This window comes from Plecotus auritus (genome assembly GCF_963455305.1).
Source record: "Plecotus auritus genome assembly, chromosome: 5".
In the NCBI taxonomy this organism is placed as follows: domain Eukaryota; kingdom Metazoa; phylum Chordata; class Mammalia; order Chiroptera; family Vespertilionidae; genus Plecotus; species Plecotus auritus.
Window position 1 is genome coordinate 16,815,659 of NC_137776.1, and position 22,093 is coordinate 16,837,751.

Here is a 22,093-nt window from a genome sequence, read left to right on the forward strand (position 1 = left end):
GGTATACAAAGATTCCTTCACTGATTTGCCTAATTCAACATTCAACTCAAATGTCCTATTCTTAGCTCTTAATTTCCAATTATTAACATGTCATTACATTATTGAGACGTTAATTCTGTGCCTAACACATTTACACTGCCTGATTTTGTAAAAATCAGGTAAAAGAGCAACATTAGAATAAATTATCTCACTTACCTAATAGCATATAATTTTATTTTTGTATATTTCCTTTCAATCATTTCACATTTCAAATGTAATAATTTTTATTTGGATAGATGTGTAATTACATTTTTTTCTGATAACTCACTCTTTGTTGTTATTTTTCCAGATGTAGCCTAACATTCCTCTGATTAGAGACAATATAATTTATTCTCGGGTGTTGTCAATGATGTTATTTCTATTATGGACATTCTTAAAATAATTATTTCATGCATGCATTTTTCCTGTTTTTAAAAAGTTCTGTCTTAGGATAAATTCTAAGGAATAGAATTATATCATGAAAAAAAAAAAACAGAACATAACCTGTATTTTCCCATTTTTTATTCTTTTGTTCCTAAGCATAGACAATTGTTCCTTGTCCGTAGTGCATTTTTTTTTCTTTAAACTTTACTGTGGAAAATTTTCAAAAAGAGGAAAATAGGATAATGAACTATCATTCAGCATCAAAAATTATAAATTAGTAACCAATCTTGTTTCAACTCTTCCCACCATTTTTTGCTACGAGTATTTTAAAGCAAATCCCTGACATATCATGTACACATATGTCAACTTGAATATCTCACAAAGTGTGTGTATTTATGTAATAACATGCATTATTACATATAACAAAATTAACAATTCATTAATAGCCAACATCCAGTCCATGTTCAAATCTCTGTCTCAAAAATTGTGCTTGTGTTGGGTGTGTGGGTGTGTGAGTATACAGCTGAGTTCAAATCAGGATCCCCAAAAGGCCCACATGCTGCATTTGCATGATAAAAAGTAACGCTTTTACATGGTTATAACTGTACCATACTTAGAAGTAAAACATTTTTGTCCTTTTACATCACTTAACATTCTTTGATAAATGTTTCCATCCTTACATGAACTTAAGATATTTTTGAAAGCTGTATATTCCACTATGTTAACCATATCCCTATTATGCTCTTCAAGTTGTTTCCAATTTTTTTATTAACAAAATATATTAAGTATATTTGTCAATAAAGGTGGTTTCATATTTAGGATTAGACTAGGTTCTTGTAAATGGAATTATTGGATCAGAATACAGAGTTAACATTTAGTAATTTATTGTGAAGTATACCAATAGGTTCTTTTTCCCCCCTCCATGGTCTTATTTAAAAAATACGTACTTTAAAGGCCTTGTAATATAATGCACAATACTTCCCAATAGGTTGTGTCAATTCTTAATAGTACCTCAAATATATGAGAGTCCTATTTTAACTACATTCTTATAATTGATGATTATGTTTAAATTTATTACTGTAACCAGACATAGTAGTCTGACACATAAGCAGTCACTGAATACACCTAGTGTTTCTAACTCATAAAGACAGTTTTTTAATGTTTATCCATCTTAAATTTGTTTTAATGTGCTGTGTAAGGCAGAGATTTCATTTTATCTTTTCCCAAAAGTCATCATTTAATGCCACTAATTACAGAAGAGTGAGTTGGTTAAAGCATGCACTCTGAGCCAGACTGCTTGGATTTGAATCCTGGCTGTACCACTACTCACCTGTGATCTGGGGAAAGTTAGTCATGGAGAAAAATAATGCTTACTTTACAGGGTTGTACAGATTAAAGCAAACAAATATAAAGCCCTCCAACCAGTACTAGCATATAAGAAATCCTTCCTAAGAATTGCTTATTGTTATTGTTTATTGACTAGGCCATCCTTTCCACACTGATAGGAAATACCATCATATCCTATATAATAAAACCCAAATGTGCAAATCAATTGAAAGGTGGAACAGCCGGTGGAACAACCTGTTGCCATGATGTGCACTGACCACAAGGGGGCAAACGCTCAATGCAGGAGCTGCTCCCTGGTGGTCAGTGCACTCCCACAGGGGGAGCACCGCTCAGCCAGAAGCCGGGCTCATGGCTGGTGAGCTCAGTGGCAGCGGCAGTGGCAGGACGTAAGGAGTGAATGGTCCCTGACTGCAAGAGCCCCAGACTGTGAGAGGGATGTCTGACTGCTGGCTTAGGTCTGATCCTCAAAGCTGGCAGGTGGACATCCCCTGAGGGGTCTCAGACTGCGAGAGGGCACGGGCTGGGCTGAGGGATCCCTCCCCCACCAGTGCATGAATTTCATGCACCGGGCCTCTAGTTGTATAATAAACCCTTTGGGCTGTCTCTAGGCTTTTTATATAAATTCCTTGATTTGGTTTCCATTAGCACCACAATATTTAATTATTATAGCTTTATAATACATTTTGTTATCTAACACTTCCTTATTAATCTTCTAAAATTTTTACCTGCTATTCAGTATTCTCTCTCTGAGATAAACTTCAAAAAAACTTTCAAAAGAAGAATACCTCTTTAATTCTGTTTGGAACTACATATAAATTAATTTTGGGGAAAATGACATCTTAAGTTATTTAAAACTGTATTGACAGGAATGGGGTATTTCTCTTCATAATAGGCACATACTCATGTTCCTCAGTAAACTCTTGATGTTTTCCTCAGGAGGTTCTTGTTAAGTTTAATCCTAGATATGTTATATTTTCATTGTCAGTGTGTCTAGGATAAAATTCCTTTACATAGTCTGACTCATTATTACTGGTATTTGTAAAAGCTACCAGGTTTTAGAAATTTATTTTAAAATCTACTACCTTCAAAACTTGAATTCCAACAGGCATTCAGTCGGTTGTTGAGTTTTTGAAGTAGATGCTTCTTTCCTCTGGAAATAATTTCTTTTAGAAGTAAAACATTTTATATGACTTTTTATATTGAGATTTTAGCTTTGCAGATAGTAAAAACATATTTTTTTCTGATTACTTCCAAGCACAGATGTTTCCACCCCCATTCAGAGTACTCATAAACATTTCATTCTAATTTTTCAAGTTTTATAATTTTAGTTATTTAAAATTCTTGAACCAGCTAGAATTTATTCTGATACCTGGTGTGAAATGACTGTGCAAAGTTTTTCCCAAAAGACTAACAATACTCTTCAATGAAGAGGTCTCCATTTTCTCTTCTCTTATATAATAAAGTATGAGTTGTTAGTTGGCTTCATGGATCTACTTCCTTAAATGTAAGCCAAATAGAATCTAAACCATTATAAGTTTCTGCCATATTTCCGTATATGGTTGTGCTAGCTTTTCTCAATACTTTTCCAGCAATTCCTTTTCTATATCCTCATTTATTCTTCCCAATGGGCTTCACAGTTATTTGGTTAAGTTAAACAATTTGTATTAGAACTCCAAGTTACATTGCATTAAACATTTAAACCAACAGGGAGAACTGATATGATATCCTTATTAATCTTACTATCCAGGAATGCTATTTATCCATATTTATTTAAATTCCCTTTAATATTTATCAATATTTCATAATTTTCTTTCAATAAGTATCACATTTCTTGTTAGGGTTACTCCCATGTATTTTCTTATGTGTATGTGTGTGTCTAATTTGTGAAAAGTAAATATTAAAAATTAAGAATTTACATTTATTCCTTTGTTAAATTTTATTTCCTTCGAAAGGGAAAGTAATAAGTATATGAAAGATATAAAAGATATATAGAAAGTACAAGATTTGTAAGTAACATACCAGGGGATGGAGATATGATACAGTCTCCTACAAATTTATTTTCAGCCTGATCTCCTTTTATTTCAGTCGTTTTCAGCAATGTTTCAAAGTGAAAATGAAGAGGCACATCTGGAAAAATAAAGTTTTTTAAAAAACTGTTTTTAGTGAACATCACTTACAGAGGTTCAGTAAGATCGCTTTCTCTCTATAAATAGCACAAAGCCTTAGAAAAATAAGCAAAGGTTTAAAAAGCCACAATTTTCAGAAGTAGCAGAATACTCTTTCAAAACAAATTAGTAGTATTTTGGAATTACTGACTGTATGTCTTAAGCAAATGCTAATGATGAACAATTAAAATAGGACATAAATATTCACAGATGAGAACAAATGTACCTGAAAGTCTTAATAAAACATACAGCCAAACCTGACTGATTCTTTTTAAGATCATTCCACTCCACCCGCACAACCTTTGCATTTCATTACTTGAAGGAAAAACCACTATAAATCAGATGCAATCTTTTATGAAAAAGTCAACTTTTACATTACTTAGTTTACTAGTATTATGAATCACAAAAATAAATCTTTTATAAAGATTAAAACCTATTGATTCCTTTTACAGATTCATTTTATTTATAGGATTAGATTTCACCATAGAAAATATTCAGTTACTTGGAAATTCTGTTATAAAGAGGCTTACCCGATGGCAATGATAGAACAGAATGGAAAGAAGAGTCTAACTCTGATACATGTTCACTTAATATTTGAGACTTTGAATTGTGTTCACAGCTACTCCAAGTTGAAGCTGACTGCAGGCAAGGCATTTGTGCAGTATTGAAAAATGTTGTTTCTTTTGAAGGCAAAGTCTGCAAGGGAAAAAAATAATTTAAAGACTTCATATTTTTTCTTGAAAACCGAACCAGAGAGAACATAACAGTTATAATACAGTATCTGAGTAACAGAGGAAGAAGTCCCAGCTTAAGTCATCATGGAGAAAGACCTTTATTTGTGTGGTTTTTCCCCTTTTTATTGACTTTATTGGAAGAAAGACCTAGAGTGAGAGAAGTTATTTAAGGCCATGAATGTGATGGGATTTGACTAGTCCATTTTCAGTTTTTCAAAATGAAGAAAGAGCATTGTCTATGAAAAATGGGTCTTTCTTCCATCTTATAAAATCTCAGAAATGACTTTGAGAAACTTTGGGTGAAAAGAAAATGGTTAAAATCCATTTACAGGAAAAACTCTGATGGTGAACAAGGACTATATTAAGATTAAGAACTGAGTATACGCTTCCTCCTTGCAACTATTACAACTAATGAGTGAAACTGGAGTCTCGGCCTTAAATTCTAGTAACAGACAATATCTACCTACACTGGAATAACAGTGAAGTACTATGAGTATTTTACATGTTTAAGTAAAATTTATTTTAAAACACTTAAAAAGATATGCGGGAAACATGCAATATGTTACAAGAATTTGAGCTTCTTCAGATAAAGAGTTGAGTCCAGGAATCTCAAGAAAATCATGTTACTAAATCAAAAAAATTATGTTGCTACATTAAGAAGTACAAGATGGGGCAAAAATAGGTTTATAGTTTTGAATATACAAAACAGTTTATTCTTGTATTATTATTTATTATTGTATTTTCCATATGAACAACTGTAAATATACTTCTGCCCCACCCTGAATTTTAAAATTAATTTTATGGTTATAAAATTAATATACAACCAAATGGGGAAAATCTATAAAATAGAGAAAATATTTTAAAAATTAATAAAGGTCACTTGTGTTCCTTTCCTCACTCTTACTAGTAACTATATCTTCGACAATAACATTAGGGCTCATTTTGTTCTTCAAGTAACTGATATTTAAAATGCTTATAATAACTGAGACCCTTAGATGCCATTTTGAATCATTTATTAGGTCTGTGACGTTCTTGAGTTTGAACTTCCTGGCCCACTGACATTTTCTCTGTGTTCCCATAGCAACGGGGCTTATCTATCCTACCATAGCAATCAGCTAGATTTCCTCTAGACCATCAGCTCCTTGAAAGTTGCGACTATAATGTTTAATTTTGTATTCCCAGAACCTGACACCATCCTTGACCTATGGTTGAAACTTGAATGTTGACCAACTGAATTTTATCCTATTTGATTAAAAAATATTTGAAGTGAATAAAACTTCAAATGTGTGTATGTCTGAGACTATTTCATTGGAGAAAATCAGTCCCTGATAATATATGCTAAAATGTATTACATAATGACTTCTGTTTACATTCCATTTGGCCATGACTTAGATAGTCACCCCTACCTGCAAGGAAGGCTAGGAAATGCAATCATTTTGCTGGGTGGTCTAGTACATTGGATACATGTGGATACATGTAAGAATGTGAGTCATTTCCAAGATTTATTCTAATTATATAACATGTATAAACTTATGGGAACAGTTGCTATTTCTAGCATTACAAGATGCATTTGTACTTTTGATTAATTGAAATTATTTTCTCTTTTATGATGTAGTTCAGAAAGGTATAAGGAACATTTATTTGAAATTACAAAGAAAAAATGTGCTAACCTCCCTTTTTCCATATATGGCTAGAGCATTATAAATAAAAATTAATAAAATCTGAATATTTACCATATAATTAGTTTTCTCTTGAAATTTTTCCAAATCCAGGAAACCCATTAGCCAATTTGAAACTATCCTAAATAATTATGGAGACAAGTGAGGGGCATCTAGGAAAAGGCCTTTTTTTCCCCCTGCAGAGAAAGTGAAGCCCAGGAGGCTGAAAAGGAATAGATGGAGAAATAAGAGAAAAACCAGGAGATTCTCGCCAATAAAAATGCAAATGTCTAGAGGATGTGATCAACAATACCATATGCTGCATGAAATTCAAGTAAAATCCTGAAAAAATATCCACTAAATTTTTTAACTTTAACAATGAAACATTTCATATATGCAAAAGAAAATAGGAAAGGCATTAAGTAACTTTTTAAAATGCCTATACTCACCATCCTACTTTAAGAAATAGAACAGTATCAATAACTTTGATGCCTCTTGCCTCTTACACCACCCACACAAGCCTGTAAAAGAGACTGCTACTTTCCTCCTGATAAATGCCCTGTCACCCTGTTCAAAACTCCTGATTTTTTTGTTGGGCACATCTGCTAAGCTTTCTTGCATCTAAAAATTACTAAATTCTAGCCAGAAGACCATGAAGAATAGTCACATGTGCAGTCCAGGAAGTGATCGTCATTCTCCCCTTGCTACTTGTAACAGAGCTCTGGTGGAGCCACTGTAACCAGGTGGATGAGAGTAATGCTCACAACATCAACCAGGCAGAAGAGCCTGGCTCCTAGGTAACCACAGGATACCTAGCATGGCTGTCATGTCTAGAACATTTTCAATCTGTTACAAGACAAAGAAATAAACTTATGTCTTGGTTATGTCACTATTTGGGGTTTTGTCAAATGCAGCTAAACCTGTATCTTCACTAATTTCAATGTGCCTCCTTAATCATATTTTTCTCTCCACTTCCAGGAGCTACTGCTATCCTGAATTTTATCATTTCTTTGATTTTCTTTATAACTTTTCCAAATAAGTCTATGTAATCCTATATAATTTACTACTTAAACCTATGGTTTAAAATGTATATAGACAGAATAATGTTAATTATATTTTCCTGCTTTATTACTCAAAATTATGTGTATTCAATTCTCATTCTGTTTATAAATATCTACATTGTTTCTAGTTTTTTTATATTATGGAGAACACTAGTGTGACTATCATTATTACAGAGATGGGCAAAGTAGGTCTACAATTGTTCATATGGAAATAATAATAAATAAATATTAATTACTTGCATAGCCACAGCCGTAAACCTACTTTTGTCCACTCCTGTGCTTGTGTCCTGACATGTGGGTGTAAAAATTTCTTCAGAGCACACTGATAGACATGGAATTACTAGGTTATACAAATACATGAACGCACATATTCAACTTGACTAGATATATTTTACAAAGTAGTTATAACTGATACTCCCAACAGAGCAGATCTTAGTTCTCATTGCTTCAGACTTATGCCAACATAAGTCTTCTTATTTTTGCCAATGTCAGAGCATGCAAAGAGTATCTCATGGTTAAAATCTGCATTGCCGTTTACTATTAGAGTTGAGCACCCTTTCAGACCTATAGTTGGCCATTCACTTTTCCTTCTTTGGGGAAATACATGTTTTGATTTTTTTATTGGGATGTCTTTTACTTATTGATTTTTAAGTTCACTTTACACACTCTAGAAAGTTACAAATCATTTCGTGTTCTATATGTTGCTCTCTGGCTGAGCTTCTTTTCACTTTCTTTGTGGTACTTTTTGATCAAAAGACCTGCTTGACTTAAATGTTTCCTTTTATAAATATGATAGAGGCGCCAGGACCATTCAATGAGGGAAAATAGTCTTATCAGCAAATGGTGCTGGGACAACTGGATATTCACAATTAGGAAGCAAAAAAAATGAAGTTGAACTCCTACCCAACACCATAAATAAAAATTAACTCAAAATGAATCAGTGACTTAAGTATAAGAGCTTACAGCCATACATATCTTAGTAGAAAACAGGTAAATCTTCACTATCTTGAATTAAGCAATGGAGTCTTAGTTATGATACCAAAAGCACACACACAAAAAAATAATCAACAATTGGACTTCATCAAAATTAAAAACTTGTGCATCAAAAACATCAGAATCTAAAAAGAAAACCTAAACAATGGGAGAAAATATTTTCTAAATATCAAGAATATATAAAGAACTCTTATCTTAATAAAAGGCAAAACAACACAAAAAATAAGCCAAGAAAAAATAAGCAAAGGACTTGAACAGACATTTCTCCAAACAAGATATTCAAATGGCCAACAAGCACATGAAAATATGCTTGGTATCAACTGTCATTAGGGAAATGCAAATCGAAATCACAATGCGGTACCACATCACACCCACTAGGATGTCTGTAATAAAAATAAAAGCCCAGGAAATAACAAGTGTTGCTAAGGAATAACAAGTATTATAGAAATTTTGGGAACTTCATACACTGCTGATGGGAATTTAAAATATTTAACTGGTGTGAAAAACAGTTTAGTGATTCCTCAAAAAAGTTAAACAGAATTACCATATGACACCCCAATTCCACTACTCAGTATTATGTGTGTAATCTGCCCCCATAGTTTAACATAAATAGTAGCATATGAACTGTTCCATGTCTTGGCTTTTTCCCCCAGTAAATGATACATCTTACAGACCTTTTCACATCAGCTGTATAGAGCTTCCTAATTCTTTTTTATAGTATTCCAGTGTATGGATACTCGAATATATTCAGCCAGTTCCTATTGATGAACATTTGGGTTATTTACAGTTTTTGCTTTTACAAGCAATGCTGCAATTAATTATTTTATATCATATATCAATTCAAATTTTAAAAATAACTTATTGAGGTGAAATTCACATTACATAAAATTAACCACTTTAAAGTTAACAATCCAGTGGCCTTTAGTCAATTTACAATGTTGTGCAACGATCTTGTCTATCTAGTTCCAAAAACGTTTTATCACTCCAAAGTAAAACTCCTTGCCCAATAAGCAATTTCTCCCTACTGCCTCACAACCCCAGTCCCTGGCAAGCACCAATCTCTCATTATGGATTCATCTATTATGAATATTTCTTATAAATGGAATTATACAATATGTGACCTTCTATGTCTGACTTTTTTTTTTTCCACTTAGCTCAATGTCTCTGAGGTTCATCCAGACTGTAACATGTATTAGTACTTCATTCTTTTATGGCTGAATAATATTCCAATGTATGTATATACCACTATTTGTTTATAAATTAATGATGAACATTTACACTATTTCCACCTTTTGGTTATTGTGTATAGTGATGTTATGAACGTGTGCATATGTACTTGAATAAATGTTTTTAATTTTGGAGGGATATACAGGCATACCTGGAAAATATTGTGGGTTCAGTTCCAGACCACTACAATAAGGCAGGTATCACAATAAACTGAGTCACACAAATATTTTTATTTTCCAGTGCATGTAAAAGTTACATTTATATTATACTGTAGTCTACTAAGTATGCAATAGCACTATCTCTACAAAAAAATGTATATACCTTAATTAAAAATACTTTATTGCTAAACATGCTAATCATCTTCAGCAAGTCATAGTATTTTATATACATATATATATGTATTATTATTTTTTTTTTTTTGCTGTTGGAGGGCCTTACCTTCAATTTGTTTAAAAAAATGCAACACCTGTGCAATGAAATAAAGTGCAGCACAATAAAACAAGGTATGCCTGTAAACGGAATTTACCCATGTTGCATGTTTCTGTATACATTGTGATATACATACAATTTCATTATCCTATATAATAAAAGGCTAATATGCAAATCCACCAAACGGCAGAATGACCGATAGCTATGATGTGCACTGACCACCAGGGATTAGATGCTGAACACAAGAGCTGCCCCCTGGTGGTCGGTGCGCTCCCACAGGGGGAGTGCCACTCAGCCAGAAGCCGGGCTCACAGCTGGTGAGCGCAACGGACTGCAAGAGGGCTCCCGGACTGGAATAGGGCACAGGCTGGCTGAGGGACCCCCCACCCCGCCCCATGAGTGCAAGAATTTCGTGCACTAGGCCTCTAGTATGAATATAAGTTCATATAATTATAGTTATATGAGTAATTCAAACTGGATTGTTTACAGTTTGAAGCTATTATAAAGAGTGCTTCCCTGAACATTAATATACATGTCCTACTGATGCACAAAGTCACACACTGTTCTAGGGTATCATTCTAGAAGCGTACTCTTAAACTACAAGTATGTTTATCTTCAACTTTACTAGAAAATACCAAGGTATTTACCAATATGCTTGGCAATAACTCTCCCACCAGCACTGTGTTACCACTGCTCTATATCCACACCAATACTTGATATTTTCAATAATTTTCTAATCTAGTGGGTATAAAATGGTATCTTGTTCTTTTAATCTGAAGTTTTTCAAATAACCAACAGGGTGGCCACTTTTTTATATTTCTTGGATGGGCAGAGTCTCTTTTATGAACGTGGCATGTTCAAATCTTTTGCTCATTTTAAACTGGTTGACATTTTTCTATTTTAGTAGTTCTTCATGTTATGACTGAGTTCTATGTTGGTTATGTGTGTGGCAAATACCTTTTCCCATGTAGCTGCTTATGCTTCACTGACTTGAACAGAAATTCTTCATTTTAATGTAGTTAATTTTGCAGCTTTATGGTTTATTAAAATATTTTCCTACTTTGGAATCATAATATATTCTGAGGTACCTTCTAAAATGCCTTTTAATGTTTCCTTTTATATTTAATTCTATAATCCATCTCTGGATGATTATTGTATATGGCAAGGGATAGAAATTCTATTGTATTTTTTTCCATATGAATAACCAATTTTACTATCACTATTAAATTAAGAGTATCCTTTCCTGACTGCTCTGTACTACCATCTGTCTTAAACCAAGTGTCCATTATACACTGGGTCTGTCTCTGAGCTCTCCGAGCTTTCACTGATTATTCCCCTAGCCCTGCACCAATACCACATTGTCTTACCTCCTATACCTTTAAAATCTGGTAGAACAAGTCCTCCTAATATATTTTTTGACATTGTCACAACTACTTTTAAACTTCTGTATTGCCATGTAAAATTTTTAAAGAATTTGTCACATTCCAAAACAAACAAAAAACCTCACCACACAAATACAAAAAACCACCTTTTGAGATTTTAATAGGCAATGTATTAAAGTGATGAGTCAATATGAAAAGAATTGACTTCTTGCATTATAGCATTCCTATTTATGAATATATGTAACTATTTATGTAGATATTCTTTAATTCCTCTCAAGTCTTATTTCTGTAATAGATTTGTACACTTCTAGCTAGACATAGTACAAAGTACTTCTTAAATTTTGATATTGTTAATGGTATCTTTAAAAATTAATTATACTTTTTTTCTGGAAAATAATTTTATAAACTGATTATGAATTCAAGTAATTCATGTGTTTATCATCTTGTATTTTCTACAAAAAACAACCTACAAATGATCACTTTGATGCTTCCATTGTAAACTATACATCTTTTATTGTTTGTCCAACTGTGCTGGATTTCACTGCAGTAAATGGTGGAATACAAATGACAACAGTGGGAATCCTGTGTCACTCCCAACCTGAAAGGAAAAGCCTTTGGAGTTCACCATTAAGTGTGATGTTTAACATACACTTTTGGAGATACCCTTTAAAAATCAGATTAACAAAGTTACTTTTCTTTCAGTGCAGCAAAAGCAGTTCTAAGAGGGAAGTTCATAGCTATATAGGACTACCTCAGGAAACAAGAAAAATTCCAAATTAAAAAACAATAGCCCTGTCCTGGTGGCTCAATTAGTTGGAGTGTAGTTCAATACCCAGTCGGGGCACATCCAGGAGGCAAACCAATTGATGTCTCTCTCTCTCTCCCTTTCCTGCTCTCTAAAAAAAAAAAATCAATAATAAAACATATCCTTGGGTGAGGATTAAAAAAAAAAAAAACCACAATAGAAAAGATCAATGAAACTAAATTGTTAAATTGACAAAACTTTGGCAAAACTCATCAAGAAAAAGAAAGAGAGCTAAAATAAATGAAAGAGAAGTTACAACCAACATCACAGAAATACAATCATTAAAGAATACTATAATCATATGCCAACAAATTCAACAATCTAGGAATAAACAGATAAATTTCTAGATACATATAATCTTCTAAGACTGAACCAGGAAAAAAATAGAAAACCTAAACAAATTATTAGCAATGAAACTGAAGCAGTAATAAAACTCCCAACAAATAAAAGTCCAGGGCCAGACAGCTTCACAGGTGAATTCTACCAAACACTTAAAGAACATCTTCATAAAATATTTCCAAAAAAAACCTGAAGACAAAAACAAACACTTCCAAACTCATTACTTGAAGCCAGCATTAACCTGATATGAAAACCAGACAAAGACATTATAAAAAAAATTTACAGGCCAATATCCTTAATGAACATACATGTAAAAATTCTCAACAAAGTATTAGCAAGTTGGATCCAACAATAGAAAAAGCATAATAAAGGTTATATATGTAAATTGGTGTAGCCATTATGTAAAATAGTACGGAGATTCCTCCTAAAATGAAACTGCCATACGATATAGAAATTCCACATCCGGGTATTTATCCAAAAAAAATAAAAACACTAATTCAAAAAGATGTATGTACCCCTAAGTTCACTGCAAGATTACTTAACAATAGCCAAGACATGGAAACAACCTAAGTGTCCACTGATAGATGAATAAAGAAGCTATGATACATATATACAATGGAATATTACTCAGCCATGAAAAAGGATGAAATCTTATGATCTGGGACAGCATAGACTGGCCTAGAGGGTATTATGCTCAGTAAAGTCAGTGAGACAAAGAAAGACAAATACCGTATTATTTCCCTTATCTGTGAAATCTAAAAAGAACAATAACAAATGTATAAGTAAAACAAAAACAGACCAATAGATATAGAGAACAAGCTGTTATTTGCCAAAGAGGAGGAAGGATGGGGGTGGAGGGGAAAAACAAATGTTTTCTTAAGTCCAAGTTCATTCATGCGTTTATTCTCCAAATATTTGAGGGGTTCCTAAAAATTACTATTTAAAATCAGTAGTTAATGGTTTCACCCCAGCAAGCTAGACCCTCACTTGGGTGTCATACATATTCCTGGAAGGAAGGGGCTGAGTTCCTCATCCCTGAGTCCCCGAGATCAGTCCAGTAGAGGAGCTTGGTGCACATAAGGATGAACAAATTCATACTATACTCATTGCCAGAGTGGGAAAAAAAAAATTACTTTCAAACCAATCATGCATCCCTGGTATGAAACCAACTTTGCCAAATTTCATTTGATGTTGTTTTTATATATATTGCTGGGTTTAGTTGTTACCATTTTGTTTAGAATTTTGGCATCTGTTAAGAACAGAGACAACCTAAAATTTTCCTTTTCAAAACTATCCCTGTTTATATAAAGAGTATGCTAGACTCAATTTATTTTCTTCAAGTTTGCATAGGATTGAATTATATTTTCCTTGAGATTATTCAGTAGCATTCACTGTTCAATTCAGTGAAGTCATCTGAATCTCAAGTTTTCTTGTGACAATTTAATTATAGATTCAATTTTTAAGTGGTTATGAACTATTCAGGTGTTCTATTTTTTTTATTAACTTTAACAAATGGTTTTAGAAAAATATTAAGCAGTATGCAAACTAGCACTGGCTTAGTTTCCCTAAGACTTTTTTTAAATTTTAGGTTTTTTTTCAAATACAGTTTACATTCAATATTAGTTTCAGGTGTACAGCATAGTAATTAGACAATCATAGTCTTTACAAAGTGTTCCCTAAGAGCTTTAAGAAACTAAAGATATATTATTCCTATTTTCTAAGCAATTCCTGCATTGCATATGCAAGTGATCTATAAATCACTGCTCTCATTTATGTATTTATAGATTACCTTCTAAGTAACAGAGAAAGTAAATGTCATTTTAACATGGTAATGTTGATGTGACACCTTAGTAACAGGAATGGCAAATAATATAGTACGTCTGTTGTTAGTCCTTCCTCATTTATGGCAAACATTAATAATTAATCATGGCCCTCCCCTAGCCCCAGATAACAACATCTTTCTCAAGCAGAGCTTCAGGCAGCCAATAGCTACTACCAATCAGTTGCAGTAGGTAAGAAAGATGGGGAATATTTGTTCTTTCATCGGTGACTTGAAAAAAATAATACACACATAAAGGAGCACAGGCTATAAAAAATAATCAAGGACCACACAAGTTTAAAGCAATGATTTAAGGTTTGTTTATTTAGGTTCTGGAACGTATGTTGTACTCATCCACTTTACAATGGAGTTTACAGAATCAGATGACACTAAGAGCCAGATTTGGCTCATGTTCTACTGCTAGGTAATCCCTAAATAATGTAAGTATTAGTTACCATTAAGACTTGACTTGGGCATTTTACAAAGTGAACTAAGCAATGTCATAATTTGCTGTGCCTCTTCGTGCTCTCCTCTTTAAAGTTTTTCTTTAATCATATTGAGTCAGTTAAAAAGACTAGTCTTTCTTCTTTGAAATGTTCTTTATATCTGTCCATTTCATTCACTCTTTATAACCTTACATCCGGACTACTGTAGTAGCCTCCTAATTGATCTGTTTTTCCATTCTCTTCCCTGAGCATGTTGTCCTATTAAAAGGAACTAAGTCAATCTTTCAAATATACTGATCCTATCACCTCCCACACCACAACCATCATTGACTCAATTCCTCAGTGCTATCATAATCATTGTACCATTATCATCATCGTTGTTGTCATTCACATTTGATGAGAAGTTATATGCCAGACATTGGGCTAGGTACATTTCTTATTAATATCAACACAACTCTGGAAGGTAGACCTATTTTTTCTTATTAATGTGTGATCTTATTAATATCAACACAACTCTGTAAGGCAGACCTATTTTTTCTCTTTATTGCTTGATTCAGCTGATGTCTTAATTTGGGATTACCTAACCCTCAATACAGACCCCAAGTGAAAGATTGCTTAATGGTGACAAATTCCTCCCATCCCTGTAGTATGTATTCCCCTTTGCTGCAACCACCTGCTATCGGTGGAGTCTATTTCTCCGTCCCCTTGAATCTGGGCTGGCCACGTGACGTGCTTTGACCTACACAATGCAACAGAAATGATGTGACTGAGATCCAGGGCCTAGTCCTTGAGAGACTTGCAGCTTCCTCCTTGCCATCGTGAAGCACTGTCCCAAAGTGCATGTATTAAGGCCATTCTAGCTAGCTACTGCAGGATGAGACGTCACAGGAAGAGAACTAAGTCTCCTCGGCCAACAGCCAGCACTACCTGCTGGGAGAGCAGGTGAGGGAACTTCTTCCAGCCTCAGCACACTGTAGCCACATGAAGGCAGCCCTACTATTATGGATGAGAAAAACAAGGCAGTAAGTGATTTTCACAATACTACACGCTATTAAGAAGCAGAACTAAGATTTTATCTAAATAATGTGTTTTTCAGAATTCACGCATAAAACCACTAAAATGTGCTGCCTCCCCATAGGGGAGGCTCCTTAGGATTTGGTTCCAGATTTATTTACAATTACAAAAAACATTTTCTCAAAGATACAATGTTATAAATATAATTCAAGAAGGAAGCATATTATGGCCAAAGAAACTTTTGTTTAATCTGTAATTGCAAATGAAATTACACTTTAAAGAAAGCTATTAGCCACATTTACACTGTAAGGCTTTTATACTAGAATGCTATTCTGGAGAACATGTCAGCATCTTAAATGTGTCTGCCAAGGCATTTTCCTGAATCTAAAGATATTACTATTCTGTAGGCAGATCAAGTAATATGATACCAAGCACAAAAGAACAGGTTCTCTAAGAATAAAGTGTCCTTATAATGAATAGGCTCAGAGAGTAAAAGATTGATTCAGCTAGAAGAATAAAAAAGCAAAAGAAAATTTTAAATAGCTTTAGACACAACATGGAGTTTTAACAATTGTTGCTGTGGATTGAGATTTCAGAAGAAACAGTCTGAAACAGTTCACAAAAGATTCAGATCACATGTTTTACTCAAGCTCACGAAAGAAGTGTTAAGACAGCATTAGCACTGAAAACTATAACTTATACTTTATTTAAATAGTGCTAAATATGTGTCTTTTCATTCCACTTTGTGCTTGTTTCCCATATTAAATGGGTTATAAATATTAAATGTATATAAAGTATTTGTAAGTTAAAATAGTACCTGGTATATGATAATTGCTTAATAAATATTAGTTATTTGACGTTCTCATTGGAGATTACTATTGTAAAAAGGGCAAAATCAAGTGAAAATGCATACTAATTGTTTTTAATATTTTTTTATTGTTTAACGTATTACATATATTAGTACATATATCTCCCTTTTTTCCCCCATTGACCTTCCCCCAGCCTCCACTACCCCCCCGTCGCATGCCCTCATCTACCCTCCCCCCCCCGCCCGCCAGTGTCTTGTGTCCATTGGTGCACTTATATGCATGCATACAAGTCCTTTGGTTGATCTCTTTCCCTTCCTTCCCAACACTCCCCAGCCTTCCCGTTGTAATTTGACAGTCTGTTTGGTGCTTTACTGCCTCTGTATCTATCTTTTTATTCATCAGGTTATAATGTTCTTTATTTTCCATAAATGAGTGAGATCATGTGGTATTTTTCTTTCATTGCCTGGCTTATTTCACTTAACATAATGCTCTCCAGGTCCATCCATGCTGCTGCAAATGGTAATTCCTTCTTTTTTACAGTAGCGTAGTATTCCATTGTGTAGATGTATCATAGTTTTCTAATCCACTCATCTGCTGATGGGCATTTAGGCTGTTTCCAAATCTTAGCTATGGTGAATTGTGGTGCTATGAACATAGGGGTACAAATATCCTTTCTGATTGGTGTTTCTAGTTTCTTGGGATATATTCCTAGAAGTGGGATTACTGGGTCAAATGGGAGTTCCATTTTTAGTTTTTTGAGGAAACTCCACACTGTTCTCCACAGTGGCTGCACCAGTCTGCATTCCCACCAGCAGTGTACCAGAGTTCCTTTTTCTCCGCATCCTCGCCAGCACTTGTTGTTTGTTGATTTGTTGATGAAAGCCATTCTGACAGGTGTGAAATGGTACCGCATTGTCGTTTTGATTTGCATCTCTCAGATAATTAGTGACTTTGAGCATGTTTTCATATGTCTCTTGGCCCTTTTTCTGTCTTCTTTCGAAAAGATTCTATTAAGGTCCGTTGCCCATTTTTTTATTGGATCATTTATCTTCCTTTTATTAAGTTGTGTAAGTTCCCTGTAGATGTTGGAGATTAAACCTTTATCAGTGATAACATTTGCAAGTATGTTCTCCCATACAGTGAGGTTTCTTGTTGTTTTGTTGATGGTTTCAAAAGCTTTTTATTTTGATGTAGTCCCATTTGTTTATTTTCTCTTTAGTTTCCATTGCCGTAGGAGCAGTATTGGTGAAGAAATTGCTTCGGCATATGTCTGAGATTTCTCTGCCTGTGGATTCCTCTAGTATTTTTATGGTTTCCTGTCTTATGTTTAAGTCCTGTATCCATTTTGAGTTTATTTTTGTGTATGGTGTAAGTTGGTGGTCTAGTTTCATTTTTTTGCATGTATCTGTCCAATTTTCCCAACACCATTTATTGAAGAGACTGTCTTGACTCCATTGTATGTTCATGCCTCCTTTGTCACATATTAATTGGGCATAGTGGTTTGGGTCGATATCAGGATTCTCTATTCTATTCTATTGGTCTATATGTCTGTTCTTGTGCCAGTACCAGGCAGTTTTGAGAACAGTGGCTTTGTAATACAGCTTGAAATCTGGTATTGAGATCCCACTTACTTTGTTCTTCTTTCTCAGGACTGCTGTGGCTATTCGGGGTCTTTTTTTATTCCAGATGAATTTTTGGCGAGTTCTTTCTAGGTCTGTGAATATATGCCATTGGTATTTTAATGGGGAGTGCATTGAATCTATAGATAGCTTTGGGTAGTATGGACATTTTAATGATGTTGATTCTACTAATCCATGAACACGGTATGTTCTTCCATCTGTTTACATCTTCCTCTATCTCTTTTTTCAGTGTCCTGTAGTTTCCCGCATGTAGGTCTTTTACCTCCTTGGTTAAGTTTATTCCTAGGTATCTTAATTTTTTTGGTGCGATGGTAAATGAGATTGCTTTTTTAGTCTCTCTTTCTGTAAGTTCACTATTGGTGTATAGAAATGCCATAGATTTCTTGGCATTAATTTTGTATCCTGCTACATTGCCGAATTCATTTATTAAGTCTATCAGTTTTTTGATGGAGTCTTTCGGTTTTTATATACAATATCATGTCATCTGCAAATAAGGACAGCTTTACTTCTTCTTTTCCAATTTGGATGCCTTTTATTTCTTCTTCTTGTCTGATTGCAATGGCTAGTACTTCCAGCACTAACAGGAGTGGTGAGAGTGGGCATCCCTGTCTTGTTCCTGTTCTTAGGGGAAATGGTTTTAGTTTTTGCCCATTGAGTATGATGTTGGCTGTGGGTTTGTCATATATGGCTTTTATTATGTTGAGCTATGATCCTTCTATTCCCACCTTGCTGAGAGTTTTTATCAAGAAGGGGTGTTGGATTTTGTCAAATGCTTTTTCTGCATCAATTGATATGACTATGTGATTTTTATCTCTCAATTTGTTTATGTGATCTATCACGTTTATTGATTTGCGGATATTGTACCATCTTGAATTCCTGGGATAAATCCTACTTGGTCATGGTGTATGATCTTTCTGATGTACTGCTGGATCCGATTTGCTAGAATTTCGTTGAGGATTTTGGCATCTATGTTCATGAGGGATACTGGCCTGTAATTCGCTTTCATTGTGTTGTTTTTATCTGGTTTTGGTATTAGGGTGATGCTGGCTTCATAGAAGGAGCTTGGAAGGTTCCACCCTCTTGAATTTTTTGGAATAGTCTGAGGAGGATAGGTTTTAGTTCTTCCTTGAATGTTTGATAAAACTCCCCTGTGAAGCCATCTGGCCCCGGGCTTTTGTTTGCTGGAAGGTTTTTGATGACTGCTTCAATTTCGTCCACAGTTATTGGCCTATTGAGATGTTTAGATTCTTCCTGATTGAGTTTTGGAAAGTTATATTTTCCTAGGAATATGTCCATTTCCTCCAGGTTGTCCAGTTTGTTGGAATAGAGTTGTTCATAGTATTTTTTAACAATCCTTTGTATTTCGGTGGGGTCTGTTGTTATGAAAATGCATACTAATTTATGCTTTTTATTAATTTTGACCAGCAAAGAGATAATAACCTTTGTAAATAATGATTCTAAATAATTATGCCAATCCTTATGCCTCTATTTCTTTCATCTTTTTGTTCTGGTAGAACAAATAGAGTAAGAGTTGCCTGTAGAAATGTGGGGGATAAAATGGACACCTAATAAACTCACAGATCTGCCTCAGGGGATTTCTAGGGAGAATGTCCAAAACGCCAATTGGTTTCACTTAATTGCCTATGATAAAGTGTGATGGAGTAGGATGAGCTTAATAAGAATCTGTAATGTTTTAAAGCAGAATTTAGAGAAAATAAGAGCCAACCAAGACTTGCTGGTTCAAAAATAAGACTGTTTCTTGTTTCCAGCCACTCCAGACAAAAAGTTCGCACAATAAGAAATAAAATTTATTCAAAGATCAAAATCCACATATGCAGAGGGCCAACTTAAACTTGGATTTTCAACTGTGAGGGCATCCTTTTTCTTAAGGGTGGGACGTGTTGGTAGCTGAGTAGCTCCATCAGTCCATTTCCTGCCTGTAAAATTTTGGGGTTCCAACAACTTTCATTCATTTGGTCCAGTCTCTGTCCCTTTCTATCTAAGCTGGAATATTTCTGTTGTTATATCATGTTTAAAAATTTTGGGGGTCTCCCTGTATGTTAAGATGACCCATGTCATTAAAAAGTGGGTTCCCCCTAGATGTTTTCTTATAGCTCCATCTCTGTGCCCGACTTTTGCTAAGATGGTTGATCCCTGAGTCACATGCCTAATTGCTCCAGCAAAAGTTTGCCCAGCCACACTCTTGAATTCTCTCTGGAACATGCCATTACCATTTTTTGCAACAGGATGAGAATTTTCCAAATTATCAAGTTCTGGTTCCTTTTTGCTCAACAATTCCTTCCTGAATCTATCAATTTCTTCTCATATTTTACTATAAACAAGGAAAAATCAAGATTGCAAATTCCACACTATGCTTATTTCCTCAGCTAACTATCCAAGAATTCAATGCTTACTAGTCCTATTTTCCACTTAAAAGTGGAATAATTATTCAGCCATGTTATAACAAGGACCACCTTTCTTCCCCGTTCTAGTAACATTTCCTTCAGAAATCTTACCAGAAGCACTTTTAACATTCATATTTCTAGTAACATTCTGTTCATGATGTCAAATGTATTCTATAAGATGACAGCATCTGTCTTCTATCCTCCTCACTTCTCTCTCTCTGTATATGTGTGTATATATAAGTGAGAGAGAAAAACATTGATTTGTTGTTCCACTTATTTATGCATTCATTGGTTGATTTTTGTATGTGCCCTGAGAGGGGACACAAACCTGTAATCTTCTTCCACAATTTTAGGTTACTTATTAAAGCAGTACCCTACTTCCTACTATCAAACTCTGTATTAGTTTCCTAGGGTTGCTATAACAAATGGTCACAAATTGAGCGCTTTAAAACCGTATAAATTAATTTCTCATAGCTCTGGAGGCCAGAAGTCCAAAAGGAAGGTGTTGGCAGAACTGCACTCCTTTTGAAGTATTTGGGGAGAAACGTTCCTTGTCTATTTCAGCTTCTGGTGGCTCCTGGCATTCCTTGGCTTGTGGTAGTGTAACTCCAATCTCTATCTTCATCCTCACATATCTATCTCCATCCTCACATAGACTTCTTATCTGTCTCTGTGCCTCAATCTCTCTCCTTTCTCTTAGAAGGACACCAGTCACAAGATTCAGGGCCCATCCAAATCTAAAATGATCTCATTTCAAGATCATTAACTTAATTACATCTACCAAGTTCGTATTTTCAAATAAGGTCACTGTATTAGTTTGCTAGTGACCATAACAAAGTACCACATCTGCATGGTTCACACAACAAAAATGGACTGTTCCATAGTTCTGGAGGCTAGAAGTCAGCTGAGGGTGTCTGCAAGACTGGTTTTTGGAGCACTGTAAAGAATCTGTTCCATGCTTCTCCCCTAACTTCTGGTTTTTGCTGCCAATCTTTGGTGCACCTTGATTTGTAGAAGAATAACTCTGATCTCAGTCTTCAGCTTCAGATAGCATTCACTCTGTGTGCATGCATCTATGCCCAAATTTTGTTTTTTATAAGGACACCTGTTATATTGAATTGGGGTCCACCCTAATCACCTCATCTTAACTAATTATTTCTGCAACAACCCTATTTTAAAATAAGCTCACATTCTGAGGTACTAGGGGTTAGGACTTCAATATATAAGTTCTAGGGGACACAATGCAACCCTACCCATATTTCATTCCACTATCTTTTGGTTTGCATGGTTTTTTTATTTTTAAAGTTAAATTTTATTTATCAATTACATTTTACATTCAATATCATTTTGTATTACTTTCATATGTACAACATAGTGGTTAAACTTTACAAAGTTTTTCCTGATATCCCCAGTACCCA

General features: G+C 34.4%; 1 protein-coding gene across 2 annotated transcripts in view; it reads right to left on the bottom strand.

Annotated features, from left to right (window-relative positions):
• KANSL1L (KAT8 regulatory NSL complex subunit 1 like) overlaps positions 1-22,093 on the bottom strand; it is a 102,465-nt gene that overhangs the window by 16,195 nt on the left and 64,177 nt on the right. The window contains exons 7-9 of one of the 2 annotated variants that reach the window (XM_080670599.1): positions 4,445-4,610; positions 3,769-3,876; positions 2,832-2,912 (exon numbers count right to left, since the gene is read on the bottom strand). In XM_080670599.1, coding sequence (XP_080526725.1) covers positions 2,832-2,912; positions 3,769-3,876; positions 4,445-4,610 — 355 coding nt within the window. The remainder of the gene's footprint in view (positions 1-2,831; positions 2,913-3,768; positions 3,877-4,444; positions 4,611-22,093) is intronic. The other variant, XM_080670600.1, reaches the window with a different exon arrangement.